Source organism: Laccaria bicolor, genomic scaffold, assembly GCF_000143565.1.
Source record: "Laccaria bicolor S238N-H82 LACBIscaffold_12 genomic scaffold, whole genome shotgun sequence".
NCBI classification, from domain to species: domain Eukaryota; kingdom Fungi; phylum Basidiomycota; class Agaricomycetes; order Agaricales; family Hydnangiaceae; genus Laccaria; species Laccaria bicolor.
In genome coordinates, this window is record NW_001889883.1 from 126,364 (window position 1) to 150,552 (window position 24,189).

General features: G+C 47.3%; 7 protein-coding genes across 7 annotated transcripts; 1 reads left to right on the forward strand and 6 right to left on the reverse strand.

Moving 5' to 3' along the window:
- Positions 1-268: 268 nt before the first annotated feature.
- LACBIDRAFT_294311 (uncharacterized protein) lies at positions 269-3,049 on the reverse strand. Its single transcript, XM_001881194.1, has 7 exons — positions 2,634-3,049; positions 2,203-2,334; positions 1,907-2,137; positions 1,679-1,855; positions 1,458-1,609; positions 1,223-1,357; positions 269-1,168 (listed from the first exon to the last, which is right to left on the reverse strand). The coding sequence occupies exons 1-7, from the start codon at positions 2,689-2,691 to the stop codon at positions 1,058-1,060; spliced, it is 996 nt and encodes a 331-aa protein (XP_001881229.1). The 5' UTR covers positions 2,692-3,049; the 3' UTR covers positions 269-1,057.
- Positions 3,050-3,114: 65 nt separating this feature from the next.
- Positions 3,115-6,597, reverse strand: LACBIDRAFT_297493 (uncharacterized protein; the record flags this gene model as incomplete). Its single annotated transcript, XM_001881195.1, has 4 exons — positions 3,115-3,217; positions 3,267-3,340; positions 3,390-6,491; positions 6,544-6,597. 4 exons carry the CDS (start codon positions 6,595-6,597, stop codon positions 3,115-3,117), a joined length of 3,333 nt encoding a protein of 1,110 aa, XP_001881230.1.
- Positions 6,598-7,110: 513 nt separating this feature from the next.
- On the reverse strand, positions 7,111-8,783 carry LACBIDRAFT_297494 (uncharacterized protein; the record flags this gene model as incomplete). Its single annotated transcript, XM_001881196.1, has 10 exons — positions 7,111-7,281; positions 7,340-7,525; positions 7,586-7,653; positions 7,705-7,762; positions 7,869-7,946; positions 8,013-8,080; positions 8,135-8,419; positions 8,473-8,554; positions 8,611-8,635; positions 8,701-8,783. 10 exons carry the CDS (start codon positions 8,781-8,783, stop codon positions 7,111-7,113), a joined length of 1,104 nt encoding a protein of 367 aa, XP_001881231.1.
- A 2,930-nt stretch (positions 8,784-11,713) lies between these two features.
- On the reverse strand, positions 11,714-12,308 carry LACBIDRAFT_327152 (uncharacterized protein; the record flags this gene model as incomplete). The annotated part of the gene is made up of 3 exons (XM_001881197.1): positions 11,714-11,788; positions 11,996-12,188; positions 12,265-12,308. The coding sequence occupies 3 exons, from the start codon at positions 12,306-12,308 to the stop codon at positions 11,714-11,716; spliced, it is 312 nt and encodes a 103-aa protein (XP_001881232.1).
- A 3,295-nt stretch (positions 12,309-15,603) lies between these two features.
- On the forward strand, positions 15,604-16,252 carry LACBIDRAFT_149540 (uncharacterized protein; the record flags this gene model as incomplete). The annotated part of the gene is made up of 4 exons (XM_001880998.1): positions 15,604-15,639; positions 15,698-15,800; positions 15,843-15,936; positions 16,183-16,252. Coding segments are annotated over 4 exons (303 nt in total), but the record flags the coding sequence as incomplete, so codon positions are not given.
- Positions 16,253-17,302: 1,050 nt separating this feature from the next.
- LACBIDRAFT_327154 (uncharacterized protein) lies at positions 17,303-18,599 on the reverse strand (the record flags this gene model as incomplete). Its single annotated transcript, XM_001881198.1, has 5 exons — positions 17,303-17,566; positions 17,621-17,839; positions 17,873-18,146; positions 18,215-18,320; positions 18,374-18,599. 5 exons carry the CDS (start codon positions 18,597-18,599, stop codon positions 17,303-17,305), a joined length of 1,089 nt encoding a protein of 362 aa, XP_001881233.1.
- Positions 18,600-21,222: 2,623 nt separating this feature from the next.
- On the reverse strand, positions 21,223-22,376 carry LACBIDRAFT_327155 (uncharacterized protein; the record flags this gene model as incomplete). Its single annotated transcript, XM_001881199.1, has 5 exons — positions 21,223-21,279; positions 21,359-21,368; positions 21,572-21,665; positions 21,857-21,906; positions 22,177-22,376. The coding sequence occupies 5 exons, from the start codon at positions 22,374-22,376 to the stop codon at positions 21,223-21,225; spliced, it is 411 nt and encodes a 136-aa protein (XP_001881234.1).
- Positions 22,377-24,189: the final 1,813 nt, after the last annotated feature.

Consider the following 24,189-nt stretch of genomic DNA (forward strand, 5'->3'; position numbering starts at 1 on the left):
GACGTTCGGCTTTGCTGCTGAGAGCACTAGGCTATACCCCTCGTTTTCTTCCCTCACTACAATTGTAACAAAGATCGCACCCGTTTAATTATGAAAAGTATCATATCACATTTGTGCGGCTTCGGCCTATTCGTAATTTCTGAAACAGGAAGAGAACGCAAAAACATCGGGTCAAAGGATTCTTCCGCTGGCCACATGCTATTGAGTGGCGGAGACGCGGCCTGAGGATCTAAGGTTCGTTTTCGTTGTATAATATAAGTACACAGAAAAGCAAGTCCAATGTCTCGTTATGGGTAAGAGAAGAGTAGATGAGAAATTTGTAGGTAGAGGGATGTGTAAAGAAGTGTGGAATACGTATATACCGACAACTTAGCCACCAGCCGAATAATGATATAACGGAGGAAGGGTTATTGTATCGCACTACTGTACAAAGAAAGATGAAAGACGAGGAAAAGTACGCGCAGAGGGGGTCTCGTATAACATTATGGGAGGAAGGCCATCTAAGGGAGATGTAATTATGGGAACAAGGTCGGTAACCCCAGCCGAGGTCCTGGAACAAGGAAAGGAGAAAACGGGAGATTCATCCGGAGAACAGTCTCTGCTTTCCGTAATTTTAGTGGCAGCTGAGAAGGATTTTGTGTTTCGCAAACTGATGGTTGATAATAGGATGTAAGGCGTAGGCGCGTGGTCTTTTTCTCCCGTCCTCCGCGGTGTCCTAATCGCTGTTTGCCCATCTCCATCCTTCCCACTCTTCCTCCTCCCATGCTACCGCTTCCGGACAGCGGGGTACTGCTGCCACGACCTCGACTACACGAGCAACCATAAATAGATACTGCTACACCACACCGTGCTTGCGAGGTTGCAGATCCCCAGTCCTCCCTCAATAACCGTATCTTACCAAACCGCGACGCACAGGAATGAATGAATGAATATAAGGAATAACAGCGAGAACAAGCAAATGAGCGGGAGAGAAGAAGAGAAAACGTAGCCAGGACCGGAAATGAGAAAGGCGGAAGTCGGTGTGGAGGATGGCTGCAACCAACAACTTGTGCACAATCTAGCCCATCTTGTTGTCCTTCTTCTTTGGTTTGCGTGGAGGTGTCACAGGCCGTCCCATATTCATCCCGCCATATGGGTATTTCGCCTTTTTCTCGGCAGGTTTCAGAATCTGTGCAAGACGCGTTTAGAATTGTTGAGTATATTCAGTGCGGTTGTAACAAACCTGGAAAGAACACAGTAGTGTTTCGTCCACACTCATCATTGCTCCTGCGTTGTCGAACTCTCCACAATAGTTCGGTGCTGAAAACAGAGTCACTAAGTGTCTCTTGGCGAAAAACTCGTAGCCATCCTCTACAACCTAAACAAGGAAATGAAGGGCGTTAAATGAGTGTCACGACATGATTATCTGAGCCAGGCACAGGATAACAATCCCGGTGGCTTCAAGGTGGCCCACATACCTGATGAGCTCGACAGATCAAATCCATGTCATGCTTCTGCAAGAATCGTGAAACCACGTCCGGTCCGAATGTGAATGACACCCCTCTGTCGTTCTCGGACCATCCAGTGATATCTTTGTCTGGGTCGGACCAAAGTAGATCGCAAAGCAGACCTAAAATGAGAAACGTGCCGTCAGTACATTCGGAACGGAACCGAGAAAAGTGCCAAAAAGACTTCACACCTGTGTCAGGTACATCGGTGGGCCGCATTACTCTCCGTATTTGTTCCATCGATTGCAAGTCCGGGCTCAGACCACCATGCATCGTGAAAATTTTCTCGTCAATAATGGCAGCAATCGGCAAACAATTGAAGCAATCCGTAAACGTCTTCCATAACTTAATGTTATAACGGCGTTTACCTGCCAAAAAAAGTGAGGAATGCAAGAGTTGGAATGGAGGATGAGACGCACATTCGTCATAAAACCCGTATATCCTGTTGATACTGGCACACTCGTGGTTGCCTCGCAGGATGAAGAAATTTTCGGGGTATTTGATCTTATATGCGAGGAGGAGGCAGATAGTCTCGAGAGACTGCTTTCCTCGGTCAACGTAGTCACCAAGGAAAAGATAGTTGGCTTCTGGTGGGAACCCGCCATATTCAAAAAGCCGGAGGAGGTCGTAATATTGGCCATGAATGTCGCCTGACAAGCATCAAAAAATGTCAACATCACTCCATACTGTCAAAAAAAAGGGTCCAAGGACGCACCACAAATCTTTATGGGGGCTTCAAGTTCGAGAAGAATGGGTTGGTTGATGAAAATTTCGCGAGCTTTTGTACACAAGTATTTGATTTCGTATTCTTGCAGTTGAACCGGTTTTCCCGGTCGGTTGCCTCGGACTAGAGGACAAAGAGAAAAAAGGATGTGGGTTAGCGGGGGTTTCCTGGGTAACAAGAAGGGTTATCGCGCTGTGCCGCTGAGGATCGTAAACGCAGTTCGCTGAAGCATGCAGTGCCCACGAGGTGCCTGGCGGTGAGTCATCACCCCCATCACGAAAAACGACCACAATTGCGGACGACCATGACCCATCCCACCCATCGCCTTTGCTGAGGGCCAATTATACAGCCTTGCATGCTCCGCTACCATCTCCTCGACCCATTCGAACCAGGAAGTAAGCAGTGGTGGCGTGCCAGCTCACCTTCAAGGAGACGGTCGATGACCGAGTCCAGATCAATCTCTGTCGTTGTATCTGCCATCGCTTATATGAAAGATCGCCTCCGCTTTGAGTTCTAACCCGCTAGGTGTGCGTCTTGAAGTGGCTTTATGTCACGGATGAGGTTGCCGAAAAACGGTGAAAAAAAAAGAGCGCCTGGAGAGTTGGTGTGCAACCCAAGGATATTTTAGAGGTAGTCGTGGGTAGAATGGGCGAGGGTCGTCGATGCAGCCTGCTGTAAGAGGAGTGGAGTGACGGCAAGGACGTATGGGACGACGAGCAAGGGTGGTTTGGGCAGAATCGATGATTGGTGTTGGGCGGTGCAGATAACACCAAACGTTCCAAAACCGGCCAACTTCGGAGAATCGTGGGAACTCAGCAGCAAAATGGCGAAATATTGGCTACAAGGCGGATACAAAAAAGCTACTACTACAACAGAATGTCCGCAAGTCCGATATAGCTTCAATTACGAGGTCCTCCGCAACGCTGGGGCCGCCGCCGTCGCAGAAAGCGGCGATGGAACACCCACCGTGTCTGTTGGAATAGCAGGACGTCGACGCCGTCTACGTCTGCAATTTACTTAGCACTAATTGTTGGTTAGAAAAGAGCTCCACATACCTCGGAAAGAACGGGCCTCTAGGCATCGGCCGTTCATCCAAATCAAGAGAAATATTAGTTGAAGATTGAAGGGCCTTCGTCCATCTCAGTCACATAGTACAGCAAAAGATTCATAAAACACACCTCGATCCACTGGATGACGCTAGCAACATCTTGTGCCTGCAACAAAAACTGCTCGCCCTCCAACCGAACGCGAATAACATTTTTTCTCTTGAGATAATCATTGCCCAACCCACTCTCCGCGTGCTGCATCGTGTATGCTCTGATCAGGTCAGTAGGGTTCGGTACGATCTCTTTTTCTTTCCCCTTCTCTCTAACAGAAGGGGTGTGCGTACTACTATGGCTTGAATGATGAGGGGCATGTCCAGGAGGTCGGTATTGGGATCGCCTTGATGAAGTAGACATTGCCGTACTTGGTCGAGAGAAAAGTTGTGAAGAGGAAGGCGAGGGTACACCGCTTGACATCCCATGCCCGTGCGACGAGGATGGAGGCACCGGAGAATTAGACCTCATCAGATTGTACGAGGAAGAGGATGTTGGAGTCGTTGACCCGCTTTGAGAAATATTCAAAGATGGCCGGGGAGACTTTGGTTTCGCTGGACCCGGAGGGAGATCACTATTTGATCGTCCATGTCGTGAAGGCTTGAGCAATCCTACAGCAACGCTCAGTGCCGACCTCGTAGCAGGGAGAGTCCCATGGTCCGCCTCTCTGCCTTGTTGAGATCCTCGCGGTGATGGAATTTGCAGTTCCATTTGTCCAATACCTCCAGGTCTCCTTTCCACCTCGCCCTTCTCCCTCTGCACAGCAACGCCATTTACAGCTACACTGGAGCTCCCTGCCAACCCAGCATTGGCAGTCGTACGAGGGTCATCATCGACGGTTACACTCCCCACACCAACTTTACTTTCCCACCATCCTCCAATCGCAGACACCCCTGCCGTACTAGCAGGACATTTGTACACCTTAAACGCAGTGCCCTCCAACACACACAGGACCCTCCGCCACTTTCTGTCCCTTGCTTGCACGCCAGGTGTACTGAATTCCACCTTTCTTGGCATGATCGCTTTGAGGTAGACGGGATTACTATAAGCAGGGAGTTTCTCCTTCCCTTCGTCCTCCCTAGGTTGGATTTTAAACTCTGGGCGTCCTAGTCCACGTGGCGCAAAGTCAGGGTAAGGCGGAGGTTCGGTAGCCTCGCTGAAAGTGGGCATTGACCGGCGCTTGCGAAGGGGATGCGAAGAGGGATCGTAAGGAGGAGCAACACTCATTCGATTCTTCTTTTTCTCTCCTGGAGCATCCAACGAATCTAGAGGAAATGAGACGTGTCGGTTCGCATCTGTGTCTGCCACCACAATCGAAACGACATCTCTTCCTCCAAGCCGAGATTGCCTTCTCCTCGTCTTCTCTTGTATATCCTCCTCCTCTCTGACTATCATCTCCACCATCTCCTTCTTCGCCATAGCATGAATATCAATCAAGCTGCGAGAAGCTCGCTTATTCATACCAGGACGCAAGCTAGGGCCAGCATGCAAGGTCGAAAGACGCTCCAGTCGGGGAGGGGGAATGACGGAATGGCGAAAACGATCGGTCGGCCGTGGAGTTTGAACTGGCGAAATGTTCTGTGGATGAGGTGTGCGGTCCACTGCTCTCTCATCAGCATCAGGAATCCTTGAGTTGAAATAGTCGTTATCATTTGGCCGTTCTATTTGAGTAAGGATCGACGGTAATGCTGGAGGAAGAGCTGCTTTGCCTTTGATGTCGGTTAATGTTTGCGAAGAATTGAAAAAAGATAGGTCGATAGGTGATGTTTCCAGGAGTGGCAGAGAAGGCGCGTGCTGAGATGGTCGCGTCCCTGGTGGAAACACATCTTCGATTGGCGAGGGATCTGCCTGAGCAGTCTTGTACGACGAAGATCGTGATGGAGTTCTATCCAAGCTTATACTACTTGTTTCGCTGCTGATGCTTGGACGATGAAAGGGTTCCTCGTCGTCGTGTCTAAGCCCGCTGGAGCCTTCGCCCATATCATCCTCTACCTCATCATCATCATCGTCCTCGTCGTCTTCCTCCCCATCGTCATTCTCTTCTTGGCCACCAGCACCCCGACTTGTACCTTGTAGAGGCAAAGCCGGCATGTTTTTCAGTCCCAAGCGGGACCGTCTCTCTGTGACCGTCGGTGAAGCCGTACTCGCCGTAGGCAGTTGCGGAAGATGAAGAATAGGAAGGGGCGGAGGCCGCAAGATGACACTAGGAGACAGACGCGCCATGCTTCCGCCGGCAAGTGTCACACTAAATCTGTGGTTCGGTGGTGGGAGGGTGAGTTTAGGTCGTTGTGGCACTGCTTCTGAATTACTCAAAGTGGTGCGAATAACGGTATCTAGAACGGGTGGGGTAGCAGTGATTGCAGGAGTAGAACTAGCTGTGACCGCTTTTGGGCGACTAGGGAGAGTGATGGAGGGAGCAACATCGCTCCATGCTTGCGTAGGAATGGATACTGGCGGGGGAAAAGGGGAAATGGAAGACGTTGGGCTAGTTGGACTATAGGCCATCGATAAATTAGGTGATAATTGCGCAGGAGATGGATGCGATGGACGTCGTTGAAGTGGAGGAACAGGTGGTGGTAGCTCAGAAGGCGTGGGCGTATTGTCCCTCAATCGAAACATTGACGGTGTCCTAGAAAGTGTTCGAACAAGGCCACGCATCCCGCCAGAAGTCTCGCCCGAACCTGTCCTTCCTGGAGTCCTCGGCCGCTTCGGTGTCGCAACCGGCGTCGGTGGGAGGGCCTTTGATGATGTATCAAGCGGCAATGGTGTGTGAAAGGGCCGCGGATTGGGAATGGCAGGCAAAGCGTCTACGTTGGTGCGACTGCCTATCGATAACCCCGCATGCGCAGCAGGGGCAAGGCCAGCAGATAATGTGTGGCTGTTCGACTTTTGGGTATCGGGAGGTGTCTTTTTCGAAAGGTCCACTTGGGAAGTTGGTCGAGAGGGCGACACGGATTGTTCAGAGGAGGTTTCCCCATCGTGGTCGGGTTGGTGGTAGTTGTTACCTGCTAAACCAAGAATAGGCTGCGACATGTACGGTTTGACGCCAGGATCCCTCGACGAGCGACTTTGCTTGGCATAAGGATGATTATCGGCTTCCCTATCATCAGTCGGCTTGCGGGTGGGAATACGAAAGATGCCCTTGAACTGGGAAAATTTTTGCGACATTTTACTTGACCTGACCTAGAAGAAAGTAAAAAGGGCGGTCTTGTCATTTGTCAAGGGGGCGACGCACCTGTCTGATGGGCGTTCGAGGCTGCAAGACTTGGGCTCGAGTGGGCTCTTCCATTGGCGATATAACAAGAAAGAGGGAAAGATCAGTAGTAGGTGGCAAGTGCGATGCAACAATGGGCGCAATAAGGCAACGTGTTACGCCAGCGTCTCACGGAGAAGGTTCAGACGAACCAACTTCGGCTGGCTGCAGCAGTCGCGATGCGCAGCGAAACTATGAAATCCAACAAGGAGCTATGGGCGGTGTGTTTTGGTGGAACGCGAACAAGTGATGGATTGCTGGCGGTGATAAGTGGCGGCCAGGACGAGTGCTGCTTTTTATAGTTTCCTCGGGACGTTGACAGGCGGTAAAATTGAGAAAGTTAAACGTGAATGAGACGGTGAGGACGTCGAGGGCGTCGAGGGCGTGGAGGAGGGGTACTTGGAGGAAGAGCACGTTGGCGGAGGGCGCTATTTGGTATATGTTTCTGATAACAGCCTCATTTTCTATTATCGCTCTGTAAAAGCAATGACGTCACGAGTTAGGACCAATCGCCACTCAGATAATTTATATTACAGTTCTCGGCAAGTACTAAACAGCCGGCCATTTTCCCTCATCACCTTTCTCTAGCGACGAACGAAAACTTTGCTCCTCATTACCAGTTTCTTGAATCCCAAGTTGTTCATGAACATCTCGAAGTTCATGATGCTCGACATGCACAAACACCTCTGGGCGCGCCGGAGCTCCAAAGCTTATCATGTCCTGCTTTTAGAAACCAGTGAGCAATTTCTGCTGTGAAATTTAAACAAGCACGACTCACTTGTTTTGAATTGTGGACACGCTGGGACGGGGGGACCATTGCGCTAGAGGTATTAATGCCATCCATTGTTGAAGGCTGCGTAGTGGATCCGTAGAACACTTTATGTCGTGCGTTGAGACTACTCATGAGGGAGTTTGTATATAATTTTGAAAGCGGAAAGCTGAACAGAAGGTGAAGGCCGGATGGCTGGAAATCAAAAGTCAACACTGAGAACGTGAATGCAATTAATTGCAAAACAGTACTGACAACAGCAAGATAAAAGGCAAGATCCAACGCCGCAATAATCATGGTAATGAAACCAGTTTGAACGGTGACTGTATTCATATTTAGCGGAACAAATAGCAGTTCTGAAAGGTGGCTCTTACTGCGAATGATGCGGTCAACCATCATGTCGGAGCGTTGGAACCCTGTCTTGTGTTTTCGCTACCAGCAGATGGCGTCAATGTGTCAGTTAGGTGATTTTACGCTCAGCGTCTTACCCTAACGTAAGACCATCAATAATCGCATTGAAAACAGAGAATTGAAACACCCACAAAGTGTGGACCAGAATAAATGTAATGAAAGCATCACATGCCACGGTACTCCCAAGCCAAGCGCTAACTACAGCCTAAGAAGCACAGAAAACCGCAAATGTTAGCGCCAAAATTCTTTGTCAAAAATAAACACAAAACACCTCGAAATTTCTGAAATCCACAAAGTTGGGCGTCCGTCCAACCTCAAAAGCGGTCATAATTCCACATACTGTGCGTCAAAGGAAGTTACAAAAAACCGGAACATCTTAAAAAAACAACTCACTTCCGGAAGTCAAGGAGGTGACAACGACCAGCGCGACAAGGGCCCAATTTTTCGTCAAAAGCCAGATGCGCCTTGCAAAGAAGAGTTGCACAGAGCTAGCGATAATGGCCGTCAAAGCTGGCTCTATAACGGCGTTTCTTTCATCGGCAAGTCGGGGACGGAGGAATGAATGTGTAAATACCAGTTGCGAATACTGGATTTCAGGCATAACGAGGTAAGTTTGGGATTTCGAAGTCAAACATTGCAACTCACTCCAATCAGCGACACCAAGCGCCTCCGCATCGCCTAACAACACATATCAAATCGGTTTCGACACGAGTAGGCTCATGGCAGCGTACCAAAATCAATAATGAGCGTCCGATAAAGATAAACAAAACAGAATATCGCGTTGACCAGGTCGGCGATGAAAAGATATGAAACCTAAATCGAGATTGAGTGCTGGTAATGGGTAAAGGAAAGACGAAAAGTGAACCAACAAAACATTTGAGCCCCCACGAATCCCTAAGTAAGTGAATAAAAGTTGGGGTCAACCTTGTCACCGCATCTTTGCTCGAAGAAGTGCTCACTTTTTATAGGACGTGTGATAGACGTAGACCTGGGCGATCATAATTCCAAACAGGAGGATATTAAGCATCAGTCCGATGAACATGTACCCGTGGCTTGATAGACCGGTAAAATGAGCATGGTAGAACGAAGAGGAAAATATCTGCCAATGGAAAAAAATTCACGCGACTTCTGCTGGCTTCATTATTCTTGAGACGAATGGGTACCCCGAGTTAGCGAGTAAGATTAAAGAAAAAAAGCGGGAGGCGCGGGGGGGATAGAAGGATCCAACAACTCACCGTGGTAGCAATCTTGCGGGTATTTAACGGAGATCAAGATTTTCCGAGGTTACGTCCTTCTCACAGGACGGTGGGAGGACCTTGAATCAGAATATGGCAAGCACCCTGGTCACCCTGAAGTGGCATGCGCATCCCTGAAAGATAGATAACATGGTCGAGGTACACCGCTTGGATGTCTTTAAAGACTTGTTGTTTAGGAAGATTCACTCTGGGCCACTGCCGTTGGTTTCCGGGTATATGTGTTGTAACGTGCCCCGTGAAGAAAGATTTTCATTTGCAATCAAAGATGTGGGAGCGTACATCATCCCAAAGAATCAAGATTGCCCCATTTACGCTCTCTAACATGTCGACGGGTATAATGCGGGATTACAAGACCTTGAGGCCTGAGGATTCCCGAAAATCGCCGGGGTACATGGGAACCAGTTGATACAGGGACTCGTGAACTTTGAAACTAGCACATGGCAAGTTTTACGCACCACGAAGGAGTCTTCTTTGTAGATTTGGGGGGGTTAGAAGTTACTGTGGGGAGCGGCAACGCCTGCAAAATCAGCGTGACGCTTGTCCTTGTTTGGCTCCCACCAAACTTTACATCTCGGATGTATTAAGGTCTTCGCAAAGTGGTTTGTTGGATCGTTTGGATTGTAGAGGGTCCGCCCAGCACTTTCACGTCTCTTCGAAGTAGTAAAAAATGTAAATTACATGACTAGGATAAATGTTTAGTAGGCGAGTTCCATATCTGCGTCGCTATCAACATCAGAATCACTACTTGGCCTGGGGTGTGTGTAATTATTTTGTTCTAGTGTAAGCTCGGGTGAGCCCAATTGTTGTGCGGCCTTCGCAATGCGAATGAGATGGCGTTCGACAGCTTGAATTAGTGCTTGAACCTTGAGTTCCTTGTTTCCCAACCGCGCTTTGATAGGAACCTCCTTATCGAGCCGCCGAAACCATCCAATCTCCAAATCCAGACTGGCATTTGTTCCCGGTGAGGACTTGATGATTGCAATGTCAAGCCGACACACCACCTTGTCAAGCTCATTGTTGACCTTAAGGAGATGGTTATCGATTGGGAAGTGTTTCGCGTGAAAATGTCGCCAGTAACGCGTCGTATTGTACGTGCGCGACGGAGGACGACAATCTAATTTATGTGCACGTGATTGTAAATAAGCCAACCTGTCGAGCAACTGTCGAGAACCGCTTGTGGCTCAATCGGTACAGGTAAGGCCTCAATTTTTCGGGAAAACACAAGTGGAAGATGCGAAACGGATCGACTATTTGACAAATTCTGGAATATATGATTTTCAAAATTTAGTTCAGAGGAGACGAGAGTGCAACACCAGATTGAAACAATATATTAAACATCAGGGAAATAGATAATCCTACATACCATAAAATGATTGAAATCTCTACTTTGTTTTTATCTCAAGTGTGCTGTGGAAGGAGAGCCCGAGGACGACCACCAACAAGTCGCGCTTAGCCATTACCCGAACCGGAACAGGCGTGTGGGACAATTACGGCGGAGTTGAATTTCTCCTGATGCATTGCCGCCCCCCAGTTACTGGTCGTGAACTCGATGTTTGGCATCAACGTCCGGGCAGACAAACAGAACCACTTCTCCGCAGCTGAGAGCTGAGTTGAGATGGTACTTAGACGCTCTTCCTTATTATTGCGATGCGGGGCGCAGTAATCTTTATTTGAAGCTTGATACTTAGAGGAGGTTTTTAATTTTGCTATGCTCGGAGGCAATATTTCCGAGTCGGCTCGGGGTCAACTCAAGCAAAGGCACAGAACTCCAGAAGTAGAGTAGTCTGCATTCAATCGCGCCCATCAAACCGTAGTAGAAAATTGATGCCCTTTATTCCCACGTTTGAGTCATGTGAGAGCGCTAATCAACGAGACGCGACGCGTCGGGTTCGGATAGTGAAAGGCATCCGCAGCCATGCTCGGCGATGAACACCCTCAATATACACCCAGCACTCCTCTCACTCATTTGCAATGCCTCCTCGCCCATTTTACCCTTTGTCAACTACTCACGATGCAAATTCCGGTACACCCATCATCAAAGATACTCCTACCCAGCCTATCTCGCTACCCCCGGTTCTCAGTACCTCCAAACATTGTTTAAACGCAGTTACCAAAGAAAAAGTAATGAAATTTCGGGCCAGAGTGTATCGAAGACGGGAAAGGCCGAAGTTTGGGCCTGTCAACAACAAAGTTTGCCTCTGTTGTCAGACTTGACCATGTCAAAACCCTCTACCTGATGTGGGTACCTCGGAGGACGAGGTCAGCGACCCAGATGTCGCAAACTTGATGCTTTTTCGCTTTTCTGCAAGAGACACTTGAGTGGACCAATGATTTGGCAACATATCCTCCATCCACAAGTACCGTTGAATTTTAAGGGTTCTTTGAGGGTTTTGAGACATAGAACACGTCTGCTCTCCCCGATATCACGTTGAAGGCATCACTAATTAGTGAACATGACGCGGTCGTGGGAACAACACGTGATCAGTTTATTTTACTACGGTTTGAGGGGTGCAACTAAAAGCAGACTCCATATGAGGGAGATCGACTGTCATCACCATCATCATAGGAGTTGCCTACACCACTATTTGGGCCAGATGTGGAAGCAACCTAGAGCATGCGGCCTGTAGGCTGTCCACTATATTTTCCCACATTGTCACCAGTGTGATGGATGCTGGCCACCAGCTCAAAATCGAACTAATAGGGGTCTGGTTCCAGGCTAGCTGGAATAGACGTGTCGGGTCCAGCCCATTCCCAGCTGACCATCCTGGCTATCATCCTTGTGGGTGGTTATCTAGAGGGGGTATGTATTATAGTATGGCCACAATGTATTCAACCACCTGAAAATCCCATTTAAATCCCCACCTCAATCCAACCATATAGTTTTAGAAAGATTTATGATATTTTTTACTCAGTAACAATGAGGGGGATAATTCATATACAATCGATCAATACTACTTACTACTACTACTGGAGAGGCTAGTTATATGCTATTGCTTACCCCCCCAATGGCTCCCTTCCCTGCTATCATGATACTCTCTCCCATGTGCCCCCTTCGTTGACTGGTGGTGGAGGTGACATGACGGCAAGCAGTTAGCGACATGTTGGCGACATGAGGGGTGAAGTAGTCTAGAGAGGGAATGTACACATTAGCAGGTAGACCATAGACATCATAGGTTGACGTTGGCGACTTACTGCAACAGGGTTTGGACAAACGAAACAGTGAGGGCAGCAGCCCCTGATAGGCGGTGCCGGTGAGCACTTACTTACCAAGCAAGGGAGCCTGACGTGACAGGCGAGGGGACGTCGACCATGATGTCGAGGTTGGTCAACAGGGTGTCGACGTGGCAGCGTGTTTGCGTCTGTGGCTGGTTAGTGTGGTGTTGTTGCTGGCAATGCTAGACCCCCTCCAAACTTCGCCAGTCATATGTGTTGGGCGTTGGTGTGGAGCTGGAGACGGTGGAGAGGCATGACGTGGTCGATAACGATGGTGGCAGCGGCAAAGACATGTGATTGTGGCGAGGTTGTAGCTTGACGAGGGAGGCAATGGGGTTGACGACAAGAATTTGCGCCCTTTTTGACGCTGTGGAGTACGCTGAGTATGAACATATTTCCCACACTCTTTGTCAAGTATGTTTCACTAAAGTTGTTCCGAAGGCAATCCGAAGGGGGTGAATAAATATAAATTTAATGATTAAAGAGGTGCTAGATACTATGGACTTCATAAAACGTTTAGTCCTGTTTTTACCATGCCCTCCGAACCACATCAGAAAATGCTTATGTAAAGTGTGGACTTTAAAACCGTGTCGCGTCAATTTCGAGGAACCTCCTCATAACTCTCGACGCGTTTGAAACTTTTCAACACTATCTGCCATCACAAATTTCATTCATACTTCATTATGACCTCAACATTAATGTATAGCAATGTTCAAACTGTCAGATCCTACAAGAAATTAGAACCAATCCCTGAAATACCCGAAACTTCAGCATTCATCACACCCTTCCTGCCATCTTCGTCGAGTTCCCTTCTTCCAACATCTCAAAATGACCAACATGGGTCGTCACCTACTACACCTCCATTTTCCAGCTCCCCATTTAACAATTTGAGCTCCCTTGGTGGATCTTCGAGCCAACCTCGACTGATCAAACCTCCCAAAGCGACGCGCGGAAGCTGATATTCAAGTTTGAGAGAATGGAAATGTTTCTAAAGGACTCGGGATTCGACTCTGTTGGTGACTTTTTAAAGATTTCCCAGCCACCTCTCTGGGGAATCAGATCCTCGAGGCTCTTGGAACGTGCCGTTGCTAAGATATCAAACAGGGAAAGCGACCGCGTAGAAAAGACCTGATGGTCCCAAAGGCTAGACGAAAAGAAAGACCCCATTCATTGATCAGATGGACCTCGTCGATGCACACTCCTTGATTTCACCTGCTAAACAGATCCCAGCCATCCGTGCGGTGCTCAAAGTCTCTTTGCAGTACGAGAATGCAGAGATTTTCTGTCTTGATGTTCATGAACCTAGGCCGAAACTCATCAGTAGAACGAGGAAGATCACTGATAGACATACAATGTTATCAGCCAGCCCCTTTTTTGGTGTGATTACAACCCCGATTGGCTGCTTCCGAGTTGGAAGCCCAGCTATATACGCCTTCGAGCGTTCGTTATACTCCAAAAGCACAAGAGCCGGGACTGAGAACATGATTTTCCGTTGCCAGTGGCAGTATAGCACAGCATGCTCTCTCCATCCAGAATGGCAGAAACGAGCTCCAGTTGGACCACACGCAATCCATTTGTCTAATGCAGTATGAGTTTCTTGACAATTGTGTCTTGAAGTCCTTCAGGGACCTGCCAGTGGGGTTGTCGAGCCATCATTAAGTCATCATAATGAATCAGAAATCAGTCAGGATGTAGAGTATCAAGTTTGACGTGTATTAGGGTAGAAATGCTCGGGCTATCGCGTCGAGAGCAAAACGGCAAGGAGGTAATATTGACGCGACACGGTTTCAAAGTCCACACTTTACATAAGCATTTTCTGATGCAGTTTGGAGGGCATGGTAACAAACAGACTTCATACATCGTGAACCAAGGTACGACTTCACATGTATCGAAGTCTGTCTAGGAGAGACTATAAAACGTGGTACTTGAGTGAGAAATGTGGAGGTATCATAATTTGTGGGCGACACTGTTGAACAGCTTTAGACGAGAGCTGGTGTCCACAAAGTAAACTCCTAGCTGCCAGCTGGGATGCGGCAGGCTGCCCAACAGCTGTCAATTGGATAGCCAACAGGGGGGAGGTTTGATGCTGATCAGGAATTTCGGCATTCTGCCATCACCCTGGGGCCCAAATGGCGGTGTATGGGAGACTAGAAGTAGAGTCATCCACACCTGATCCTAGAACCCAGTCTTTGAACTCAAGGTAACCACATTCCATTTCTTTTTAACTTTGGTAGGCAAGGAACAAACGAATGAACCGTCAGCTTTCAATTGTTTGAATGTTCAAACCCGAGCCGAATATTTTTTATCTCACCTGATGCTGAGCATAGGATTTAATCTTTCGCTCAAAATACTTCGATGAGTGCATCATGATGTCCACTTCCACCTAAGTTTAGGGCATATAGAACTCTATTTGTAAGTGCACACTCCACTCAAGGGGGTGGCGGAACGTGGATCCCGGATATAGGGTTAAGGGGGGGCTCCGCTTGGGGGTCGAAATATTTTTTGTGACCTACTTTGCAAAAGTCCTGCCAATAAGCCAAATCGTGCTCCCCAAAGAAGTTGGGAAGTTCAGATGCATGGCAAACACTTAATCTATGCATTTACTGTCCGAAATTTTGACTGAGAGCCAAAAAAAAAGTCAACAAACTTTTTTATAACACCGCTCAAGTTCGCAAAAAGTATGGCAAAGAAGAAGTAAGTCCCTATTTTAGATATATATTCTAATGTAATACTGTATTACAGACAAGCGTCGGGGTTTACGAGCGACACCAAGCTTCATTGCCCAGAATGTGAGAAAGAGATTCCTGTTGGAACAGGCAGTCAAGCAAATCTGCAGCGGCATATTGACTTGTATGGATACTATGGGGGTGAAGTGTCGTCGCACGTAGTAACAGATCCAAAAATGTAACATACTACATACCTACTTGAGTATGTTTTTGACATAGGAACTCGGAAGTTTCCTTTTTTGGGGGGTAGGGGGTAGGGGGGGGTAGACTGAGGGTGCCTTATTTCATAATGCGACTGTATATCTAAAATCCACGTTCCGCCACCCCCTTGACTCCACTTCCCGGGCCAGAGGGATAAATAGAATGAGGCCACATCAAACCTCCTAGATCAGTACATAAGTGGCATCTCTCTTTACGCGTTGTCAAGGGACGGTCCAGCCTCGCGGTAAATGAGAATTATTGGGGAGCTTGCTCCTGCTAACCGACTCCGAAATGTAGATGATGACCTAATCCACAAGTTGGTCATGTTTACACATTGCACAGCATGGACACCCCACAACGCGTCTAGTCACGTGGTATGTCCGTTTGATTGTCTCCTCCATCTCAACGGCCAACGCCAACGCCACCGCCCATTCCAACACGTTCCACACCAGAGGCTTAGGGAACGATGAAGAATAAGAACAAGCAGACTAAGTTCCCCGTCGTACGCTTTGCCTTTTTTGCTTCGGTGGCGGATGGCTTTGTTGAATCCCTGCATACAGGCGCGCATAAAAAAGATCATGCAGAAAGATGAAGAAGTGGGAAAAGTCGCGCAGGCCACGCCGATTGTGATTTGTCCGTCTATCTTCCCCTCTCTTTTTTGGTGTTGGGTGGCATAGGCTGATTAGGGGGGGTTGTATGGACCAGCGAAGGCGCTAGAACTCTTTTTGGGGATGATCGTGGAGGAAGCTAATAAAGTCACGAAGAACAGGGGGTCAAAGAAGGTCGAGGCGTATCATTTGTATGTGTCCCCCTCCTCTCTCTTTTTGCAACTTGTGTTATAGATTCATCCACTTCTGTCATCTTTCGTCTTTCTGCTATTATTCCTCCTTCCTTTGATCTTTCCGTTTTTGGTCTTCCTTCCTTCCCTCCCCCTTTCATCTACTCTCCTTCCCTTCCATCTTCCGCTCCGTCTCCCCTTCTCTTTACGTCTTCTCTCATCTGTATTCGAGCGACTTTACAAGCAAACATACCAACCCCTACACAGGAAACACGCAGTCGAAACCACAGAAATGCTCGACTTCCTCAAAGAGATCGTCGAATCTGTGCCGGACCCTACAGCCGGGGGGACCGTGGGTCTGGACACCGAGGGCGCAGAGAGGAAGAAGAAACGGGGCAAGGGGCGGAAGGGGCTCGCTGCGGCCGGGGGTGAAGGTGGTGGGGAAGGGTCAACGGCGCCGAAAAGAAAACGAAAGCCGAAGAAGGGGAAAGAGGAGGAGGTGAAGGAGGAGGTTGAAGAGAAGGATAGGGATGAGAATGGGGATACGGAGATGGGCGATGAGGAGGGAAGCACGTATTATAGGCCGAAGACTCCGGTTGGGAGTGATGAGGAGGAGGATAAGCCGTTCATGCCTAGACGATGATGAACCTGATGTACGCTTTTCTTTGCATTGTAGTGATATCAATTTGTATTTTTTTTTGGGCTGGTATACCGTATTCAGTGTAAGCTGGGTTTTACAAGTTGGTACCCTTGCATTAAATGATCTCAACCTCGCCCTTCTCCAAACAGAACCACCAAATTTAACTTCTCCGCAGCTGAGTTGAGATGGTAAGTACTTAGACGCTTTTCCTTATTCTTGCGATTCGGGGCGCAGTAATCTTTATTTGAAGCTTGATACTTAGAGGAGGTTTTAAATTTTGCAATGCTCGGAGGCAATATATCCGAGTCGGCTCGGGGTCAACTCAAGGTAACCAATTTTCAATGTCGCATTCCATTTCTTTTTAATTTTCGTAGGCAAGGAACAAGGAAACGAATGGACCGTCGCCTCTCAATTATTTGAATGTTCAAACCCGAGCCAAATATTTTTTATCTCACCAGATGCTGGTGACTGAGCGTCTGTCGCTCAAAATACTTCGATGAGTGCATCATAATGCTTCATAATGTCCTCGTTCCGCTCGCGAAACTTTAGGAGATGTAGAAGCCCTCTATTTGTCAGTGCTCCACTTCCCCGGACCAGAGGGATAAATAGAATGAGGCCACATCAAACCTCCGAGATCGGTAAGTGGCATCTCTCTTTACGCGTTGTCAAGGGACGGTCCAGCCTCGCGGTAGATGCGAATTATTGTTCATGTACAGTAGTATAGTATAACTTGCTAAATCTTCCAGGTCAATCCACATCATCATTTACATCCTCCTCGTTGTCCGCATCCTCTTCGTCGTCCGCCAGTTCAATAGTAACACACCAAAATATCCTTCCCCACGGCTCTTCATCTCTCCCCCCAAACGTCTGTTTTCGCTCACAGCACACAAACCTAACAGGCTGTCCGTTCCAGTATCGCATTAAATCGAACGATAATCCTCCGGGTAGTTGAAGCGAAAGGGATGGACTGAAGTTCAAAAACCCATAACAGAAATCTGTCGTGATCAGATCCTACAACCATTGAAAGTGAGTCAGGGAAGGAAAATATTTGATTCTCAGACTTACACGGGGCCCAAACTGAACGGCCTGGCGATTCGTGGGATCACTAAAATATGAACGGCGCTGAGACGCGTTTTCAAATTTCAAGGGATCCCTTCTGTGTTTAGGTTTACGCTGAGCAACTTTCTGAACTGCCTGTTTGAGTTTTTCTGTCCCACTTCGCTTACCCGTCCCTGATCGATTGCTCCGACTCGATCGGTGAGAGGAAAAGGAGGATGCAGATGACTGGGATAAACTCAAATCAGAGTTCGTACTGACACTTGAGGAATCTGAGGAAGAACTGTCGATGAGCGCCAGATGAAGCTGCGATGTTGAATCTTCCAACGAGTAGAGAGAAGGGAATGGAGGAGGATCAGTGTGTTTCGTCCAGGGCCGAGCCGTTGTGGGAGGAGACGGGGAGAGAGCTCTAGATGGCCGTTCGGAGGGAGAAACCCGCGTGTGCGTAAAATGAGGCATTGTTGTGATCAGTGGCGACAACGCCCATGGCTTCGTGGGTGACTGCAGGTCATGTTCCAGTGTCGGATCGATATAGCTATTTAGTGGACAATACATACTGAGTACCATGACACAACCGCCGAGACAACATGAAGGAAGACTCACTGCATGAACTTCAAAACGGCACTTGCACCCCACGGAAGTGTCAAAGATCGATCAAAGGTGTTTCCAAAGAGGATGTCGTCCGCGGTATAATATTCCAGAAATCGCCCTATAGGAAGACATGTTTCAGATGGTAAAAATCAAGAGCCTTGCGTGGCATACCTTGAACTTGAATACTCCATGTCACTCCTCGTCGATCTTCCCGCCCAAAGTATTCTGACTCGCGGACTACGCCACGCTCGTCCGTGAACCCCTTGATGTGGGCTACGATCTGACCTTCGAATAAGTCTGACGAGATAGTATGTGGTTTGGAGGTGTTCACAAGAGACGTGATTGGTACCATCGTTTCGGGCGAAGATCCTGCAAGCACACGAAGACGAGGCGCCATACTAGCTTTTAATGATGTATCATCCGAGTCGTGTGCCAATAGGTAGTACTGTGGTATTTCGACCGACTGTTCGGTCAGTCGTCACATTGGCCTATGAATTGAACAGATCTGGCGCTTGTCACGGGTCACCTGGAAGGTCGAATAGGGTGACATTTTATCCTAAAAGGGAAAAAAAAAACTCATTTTTCTCTGCTGCGCGGCATACAACTATTACAAAACTATATACCATCCACTAAATATGCTTTTACCCAACATAGGCATCCAAATGGGATATAAATGTCAAATTATAGGAATCTAGAACTTTTTTGGCCACAATTGGCAGGAGAGAGTTGCACTGGATGAGAGGTTGTGGAGGAGGCAAAAAGGTTGCTGCCAGATGCCATATCAACTGCTCAACGAACACTTGTCGCTGGCCAAACACTTTCATTGCTATGTCACACAGTGATCACGATAGTGTTTAAAGGTTCAGTTCAGTCCGGTTTTTTGCCCCGAAAATGCGCAACCATGGACCGCAACCGGTCCAGGACCGACCCAGATATTGAGGGAACCGAACTGAACAACCTAGGACCGGTCTTTTGTGGTCCATGATACCGGTTCAGACCGATCCAGACCGGTTTTTTTGCATATAATTTATTATACCAATATAAACCATTTGTATCTCAACCATTATTACTCTGAAAAATAAACGGGTTATATAAAATAGTAAAGCATATAAATACCCATCATTCTACCAATTTTCAAGAGATTTAATGAAGATTTGACATAGCTATGACTGAAACCGAATTACATCTCATAGAGACTCGGGTAAAATATGGATTTGGTTATATCTTTCTCAATTCTTAACCGTTTTTGATGAAACAAAAACCCAATAAAAGGCAATAAACGTGGTTACAAGGGTATGTAACGCACGTGACCGTTTAACCGGTTGCAACCGATTAAAACCGGTCTTTGAATGGTTTTAAAAGATTTTCGAAATGAGGCAACCGGCAACCGGACCAACCCCAAATTGGGGCAACTGCAACCGAAAAAAAGACCGGACCATGGTCCAGTTCAGTTTGGTCCACCGGTTTTTTGCGGTCCTATGGACTGAACCTTTAAACACTAGATCCCGATTTCAAACATGCCTCCCGACTGTTTGAGGCCGTCACACGTCACATTGGCCGAACAGTCAGTCGAAATACCACAGTAGGCTGCTGAAACTGTCGTTGTGTAGAAGGATGAAGAATCAGAGATAAAACCGGCACCCTGGGATGAGCGAGTCCTTTATTTTTAAGAAATACTGCAGTGAACAGGAATAAGAGGGTATGAAAAAGAAGGGGTCCAATGGCAGAAATGGGTGTGTGACCAGGGGTCGCCAAGGGGGTAGCGGGATGTGGATCCCGAACCAAGGGTTGGGGGGGGGGTGCTCGGCCGAAGGCCGAAAAAAAAAAGTGACACCCATCAATTTGGTGGCAGAAGTGGTCAGTGACCTGCCTGTTGCGACGTTGGATCGTTCTAGTAGATGTCCTAGCTGCTGTAGATACTTACTTCGCCATAGTAAAGGACTGAGTTTCGTACTATGTGTCATTTTTTTGACATTTTCCATTAGGCATTTTTCTCCTCTTAATTACCATGTACATTTTAGAATTCTAAATTGAAATTTGACTCAGTGGTGTTTTTTTTTGGTGTAAAAAGACCATAAACACAGCCCTGACTGGGAAGCTGGCCACATCCAGTTTGTATTCAAATCGACACTTTTCATTTTTTTAAAAAATTTTCACTCAATTGGCCTAATCTCAAGCTTTCAAATGATATAAAATTTTGGATATTTTGTGCACTACAAGCTGCAGAAAATACGTGGCCAGCTTCCCAGGGTGGCCAGCTTCCTGATTACGTACAGTATTGCTAATTGAGGTTGAAATAAGAGTCAAATTACGGCCAACAGCTTCATTGTGCAGAGTGTAATACAGATGTGCATGTTGGTGCCAGTGGGATGAGTAACTTGAATGTGCATCAAGACTCGAAAACATGCAGAGAGAACAAGGCCGCCAACACGCGACCCCCACAAAAGAAAGAGAAGTCCTCAGCTTTTTTAACCAGAAAACCATACAACAAAATACCCCTCGAGTCTCATGGCAGGGGAAAAGGAAGAGAGAACTGTGGTTGGGTGGTGATGTGCAAAGCATGAGGTTGCAAAACAGGCTGCCAGGTGCGTGCACCGTGAGATTTGTCAAATGTTTTCGCGTTTTATGTAGAAAAAAAATTCTGAAAACATAAGCATGGGAAAAACATACTTGATTAGGAAGGTAGGGGTAGGGGGGTGTCAAGCAGGACTCTGAAAAAAAAATAACGAGTGTTGGTCTCTTTTCCACATTCCACCACCCCCTTGGGGGTCACTACTCATACCTATGAAGGCCATCTGTGGACAAAACTGTTTTTTTTTTAGAGGAACCCAATTTTCAAGGAATATACCCGATACATTAGTAGAGGGTTCTTACACCCTCTGTCGGAAAAATCCTAGTCTCTTGTAGACAGACTTTGATATATGTGAAGTCGTACCTTGGTTCACAATATATGAAGTCTGTTTGTTACCACGCCCCCAAACTATGCTAGAAATCGTTTATCTAATCTTCGGACTTTGAAATCACATCGTGTCAATATTGCCTGGACTCTCGACGCGTTTTTTGTCGCACAACTTGTTCTAATGCCCCAAATTCAACTGTAATCTCTTCCAGCTATTACTTACCATGGATAACAACACTTGAACTGTCTGGTCTTACAAGAAGAATTCTGCAATTCAAGTCCCAGCAACACCCTTCAAGTTACATCTTGCCGCTGGCATTCCTATCACAACTTCTACACCCAGTTCCACAAATCCTGGATTCACTCATTGCATTGTCTCTTTATGGTCTTCCAGCCTCGTTACCTGCAGAATGAGCTCCTAGAGCTCCTCAACCCACTGCTGCACATGTGCAAGAAAGCAACCAGCTCACGGTAGTGCACCCGCCGAAGTGTTCTTGTTGCTGAAGCCTTGCCTGCAGGTGAAAGTGAGAAGGAAAACAGAATACCACAGATGTAGACCAAAAACTAGACACAATCAATTGGATTCAAATTTGTTAGTCTAATTAGAATTACAAATCGATGTCTGCAACATCATATTATCACTGTCTGAATGGCACTGGTTCCCAATGGTTGTGCCATAGTATTTTGACCTTCGCGCATGCAATGCTTGGCAAGAGGAGTGGAGTGAAACCTGGCTGAAACATCTCTGGACATACACTTTAGTTCTGGGATGTAGTCGACAAAAAATGCGAACTGAATGCAATGACTGAACGGCATGTACATGGGTCCAGTCAACATCAGCCCTAAGAGTTTCCATGGTCATTGTTGTCTGCTTCTTCTCAGTGATGTGTGCAAGGTTCAGATTCTCAAATTGGTTGTGAGCACATTTGATGTCGATATGAGATTTTGCCGCAAAGGATGGTTTCGCACAGTTTGTGTATTGGTGGTTTCGGGATGAACAAGCCACTAGCCACAACTTAAATCTAAATTGAAGAGCTAAGTATAATCAAAGAGCAAGTTGTGATAAAATACATACAATGGGATGGGGCGGCGCTTCCGAGTCTTCATAATCACAGCAGCATTCTTGCACAAAGCAGCCATAGACTCGGTGAGATACCAAGAGACAGGCGTGCACACCTTGTACTTCTGAAAAAGTCCAGCAATGTTGAACTTCCCCAAGGTCTGCCAAGCAATCAACCTAACGGACTCGAGCTGAGTAGTATCATCCTTCTTCATGGTAAGCTTAGTATTTCTTGATGGACATAGTTACCAACAGGATTGGTTGCACAAGTGGGCAAAGAAGGACGTGCATGGCTTATGGCCGCAGGACTTATGGCACCAGGTGTAAAATGTGATAGGAATGGCGAAATGTAAGCAGGTTTTGCTGGGCTTTGGATTGTGGTAAGACTGGATGGTTCAAGCATTGTTATACATAGTAAGTAATAGTTGGGAGAGATTACCATTGAATTTGAGGGGATAGAACAAGCCATGCGACAAAAAACGCGTCGAGAGTCCAGGGCGACAAGGCAATATTGATGCGACACAGTTTCAAAGTCCGAAGATTACATAAACATTTTCTAGCGCGGTTTTGGGGGCGCAGTAAATGGACTTGGAACCTGCACACCTAAGGTTGGAGTTTGAAAAATTCCCATGCCGCTATGTTCGCATTCATGTTGAGTAAATACTTACCGTCTATGTAGTATCAAATAAAAAGGTTTTTCATTGTGGCGCTGGCTGTGACGGCTGGGGAGACCCCAGACCCCTCGCCTCAGCCTGCGGCACTTTCACGATGCACTGGCCTTTACACTGCGCTGGCTCTTCTGCTGCGCTGGCCTTGGGGAGACCCCAAACCCCCCTTCCCGCCTTCAGCGGGTTGAAGCGAGATTCCCACTTCAAAGTTTGCGGCGAGACCAAGCATAGCCACACAAGTATTTCAAATTTTGTCTCAAGGCTCTCACATTGTCTTCAACGTGTCGCAAATTTAACAATTGTTTTTACCTAATGAAACATGGCTTTTTTCCCTGGAAAGATTTTTCATTTCTTCTATACATCCTTCATCAATACAACAAGTAAGTTCTGAAAGAAAAAGAAAAAAGATTCTATCAATGGTATGCATAGCTTGGCTTCCTGGCCTCCTTTTTTACATGAGTGAAAGGAATGATCTTTGACTTATTGTAGTTCTCAAGGTTTGAGTGTACGGAGTCGTCAAGTAGTGCTGTTGATGGAGAGGGCATCCATGAGTGTTGAGCTTCATTATTATTGAGCTGTGAATGCAGATTCCTCGAAATGTATCCATCCAGTTGATCCCAAAGCTCAGGTGTGGTGGCCACTCACTCAGTTGCCCTGTCTTCGCACATGGGCACTCAGTTGATAGTGAGCCCTACACAGTGAGCTGGCAGATGAGGATGGTGGGGATGGGAACCAAGGAGCGGATGGTGCATCTAAACCACAGCCACTTGGGCCTATGTTCACGTGAAACTGAAGGTTGAGGGAGTTGGTGTGGGTGGCAGCCACTTGTTTGATTTGCGCCATCTTTGTACATGGGTGCTCAGTTGATAGTGGGTCCTGTGCAGTGAGCTGGCAGATTGAGGATGGTGGGGACAGGGACTGAGGAGCAGATAGTGCATGTAAACGACGGCCACTTGGGCCCATGTTCACACCCACTCAGCCGCATGTCCTGCCTTGCTGTGAGGGGGCAGTACTTTACAGTGCCCCACCTATTCCTGCAGGAATTCAGTCATTCCAGTGGAATTCCAGAGGAATCCAGAGAAATCCAGAGGAATCTGCAGGAATTCCACAGGAATCCAGTGGAATTACACTGGATTCCTCTGAACTCATGTAAATTTACCAGTACATGTCCTGATCAGCTAAAGTCATGTGACTTAATAACCAACTTATAATGTATTTAAAATGACATAAAACATATATTATTATATACTACTATACACAATCTATGTATATTTAAAGAAGGAGAGGTACAAGGAAAGGGGGTGAGGACAAGGGGAGCAGGCTATGGAGAAGGAAAGGGGCAGGGAGAAGGAAAGGGGTG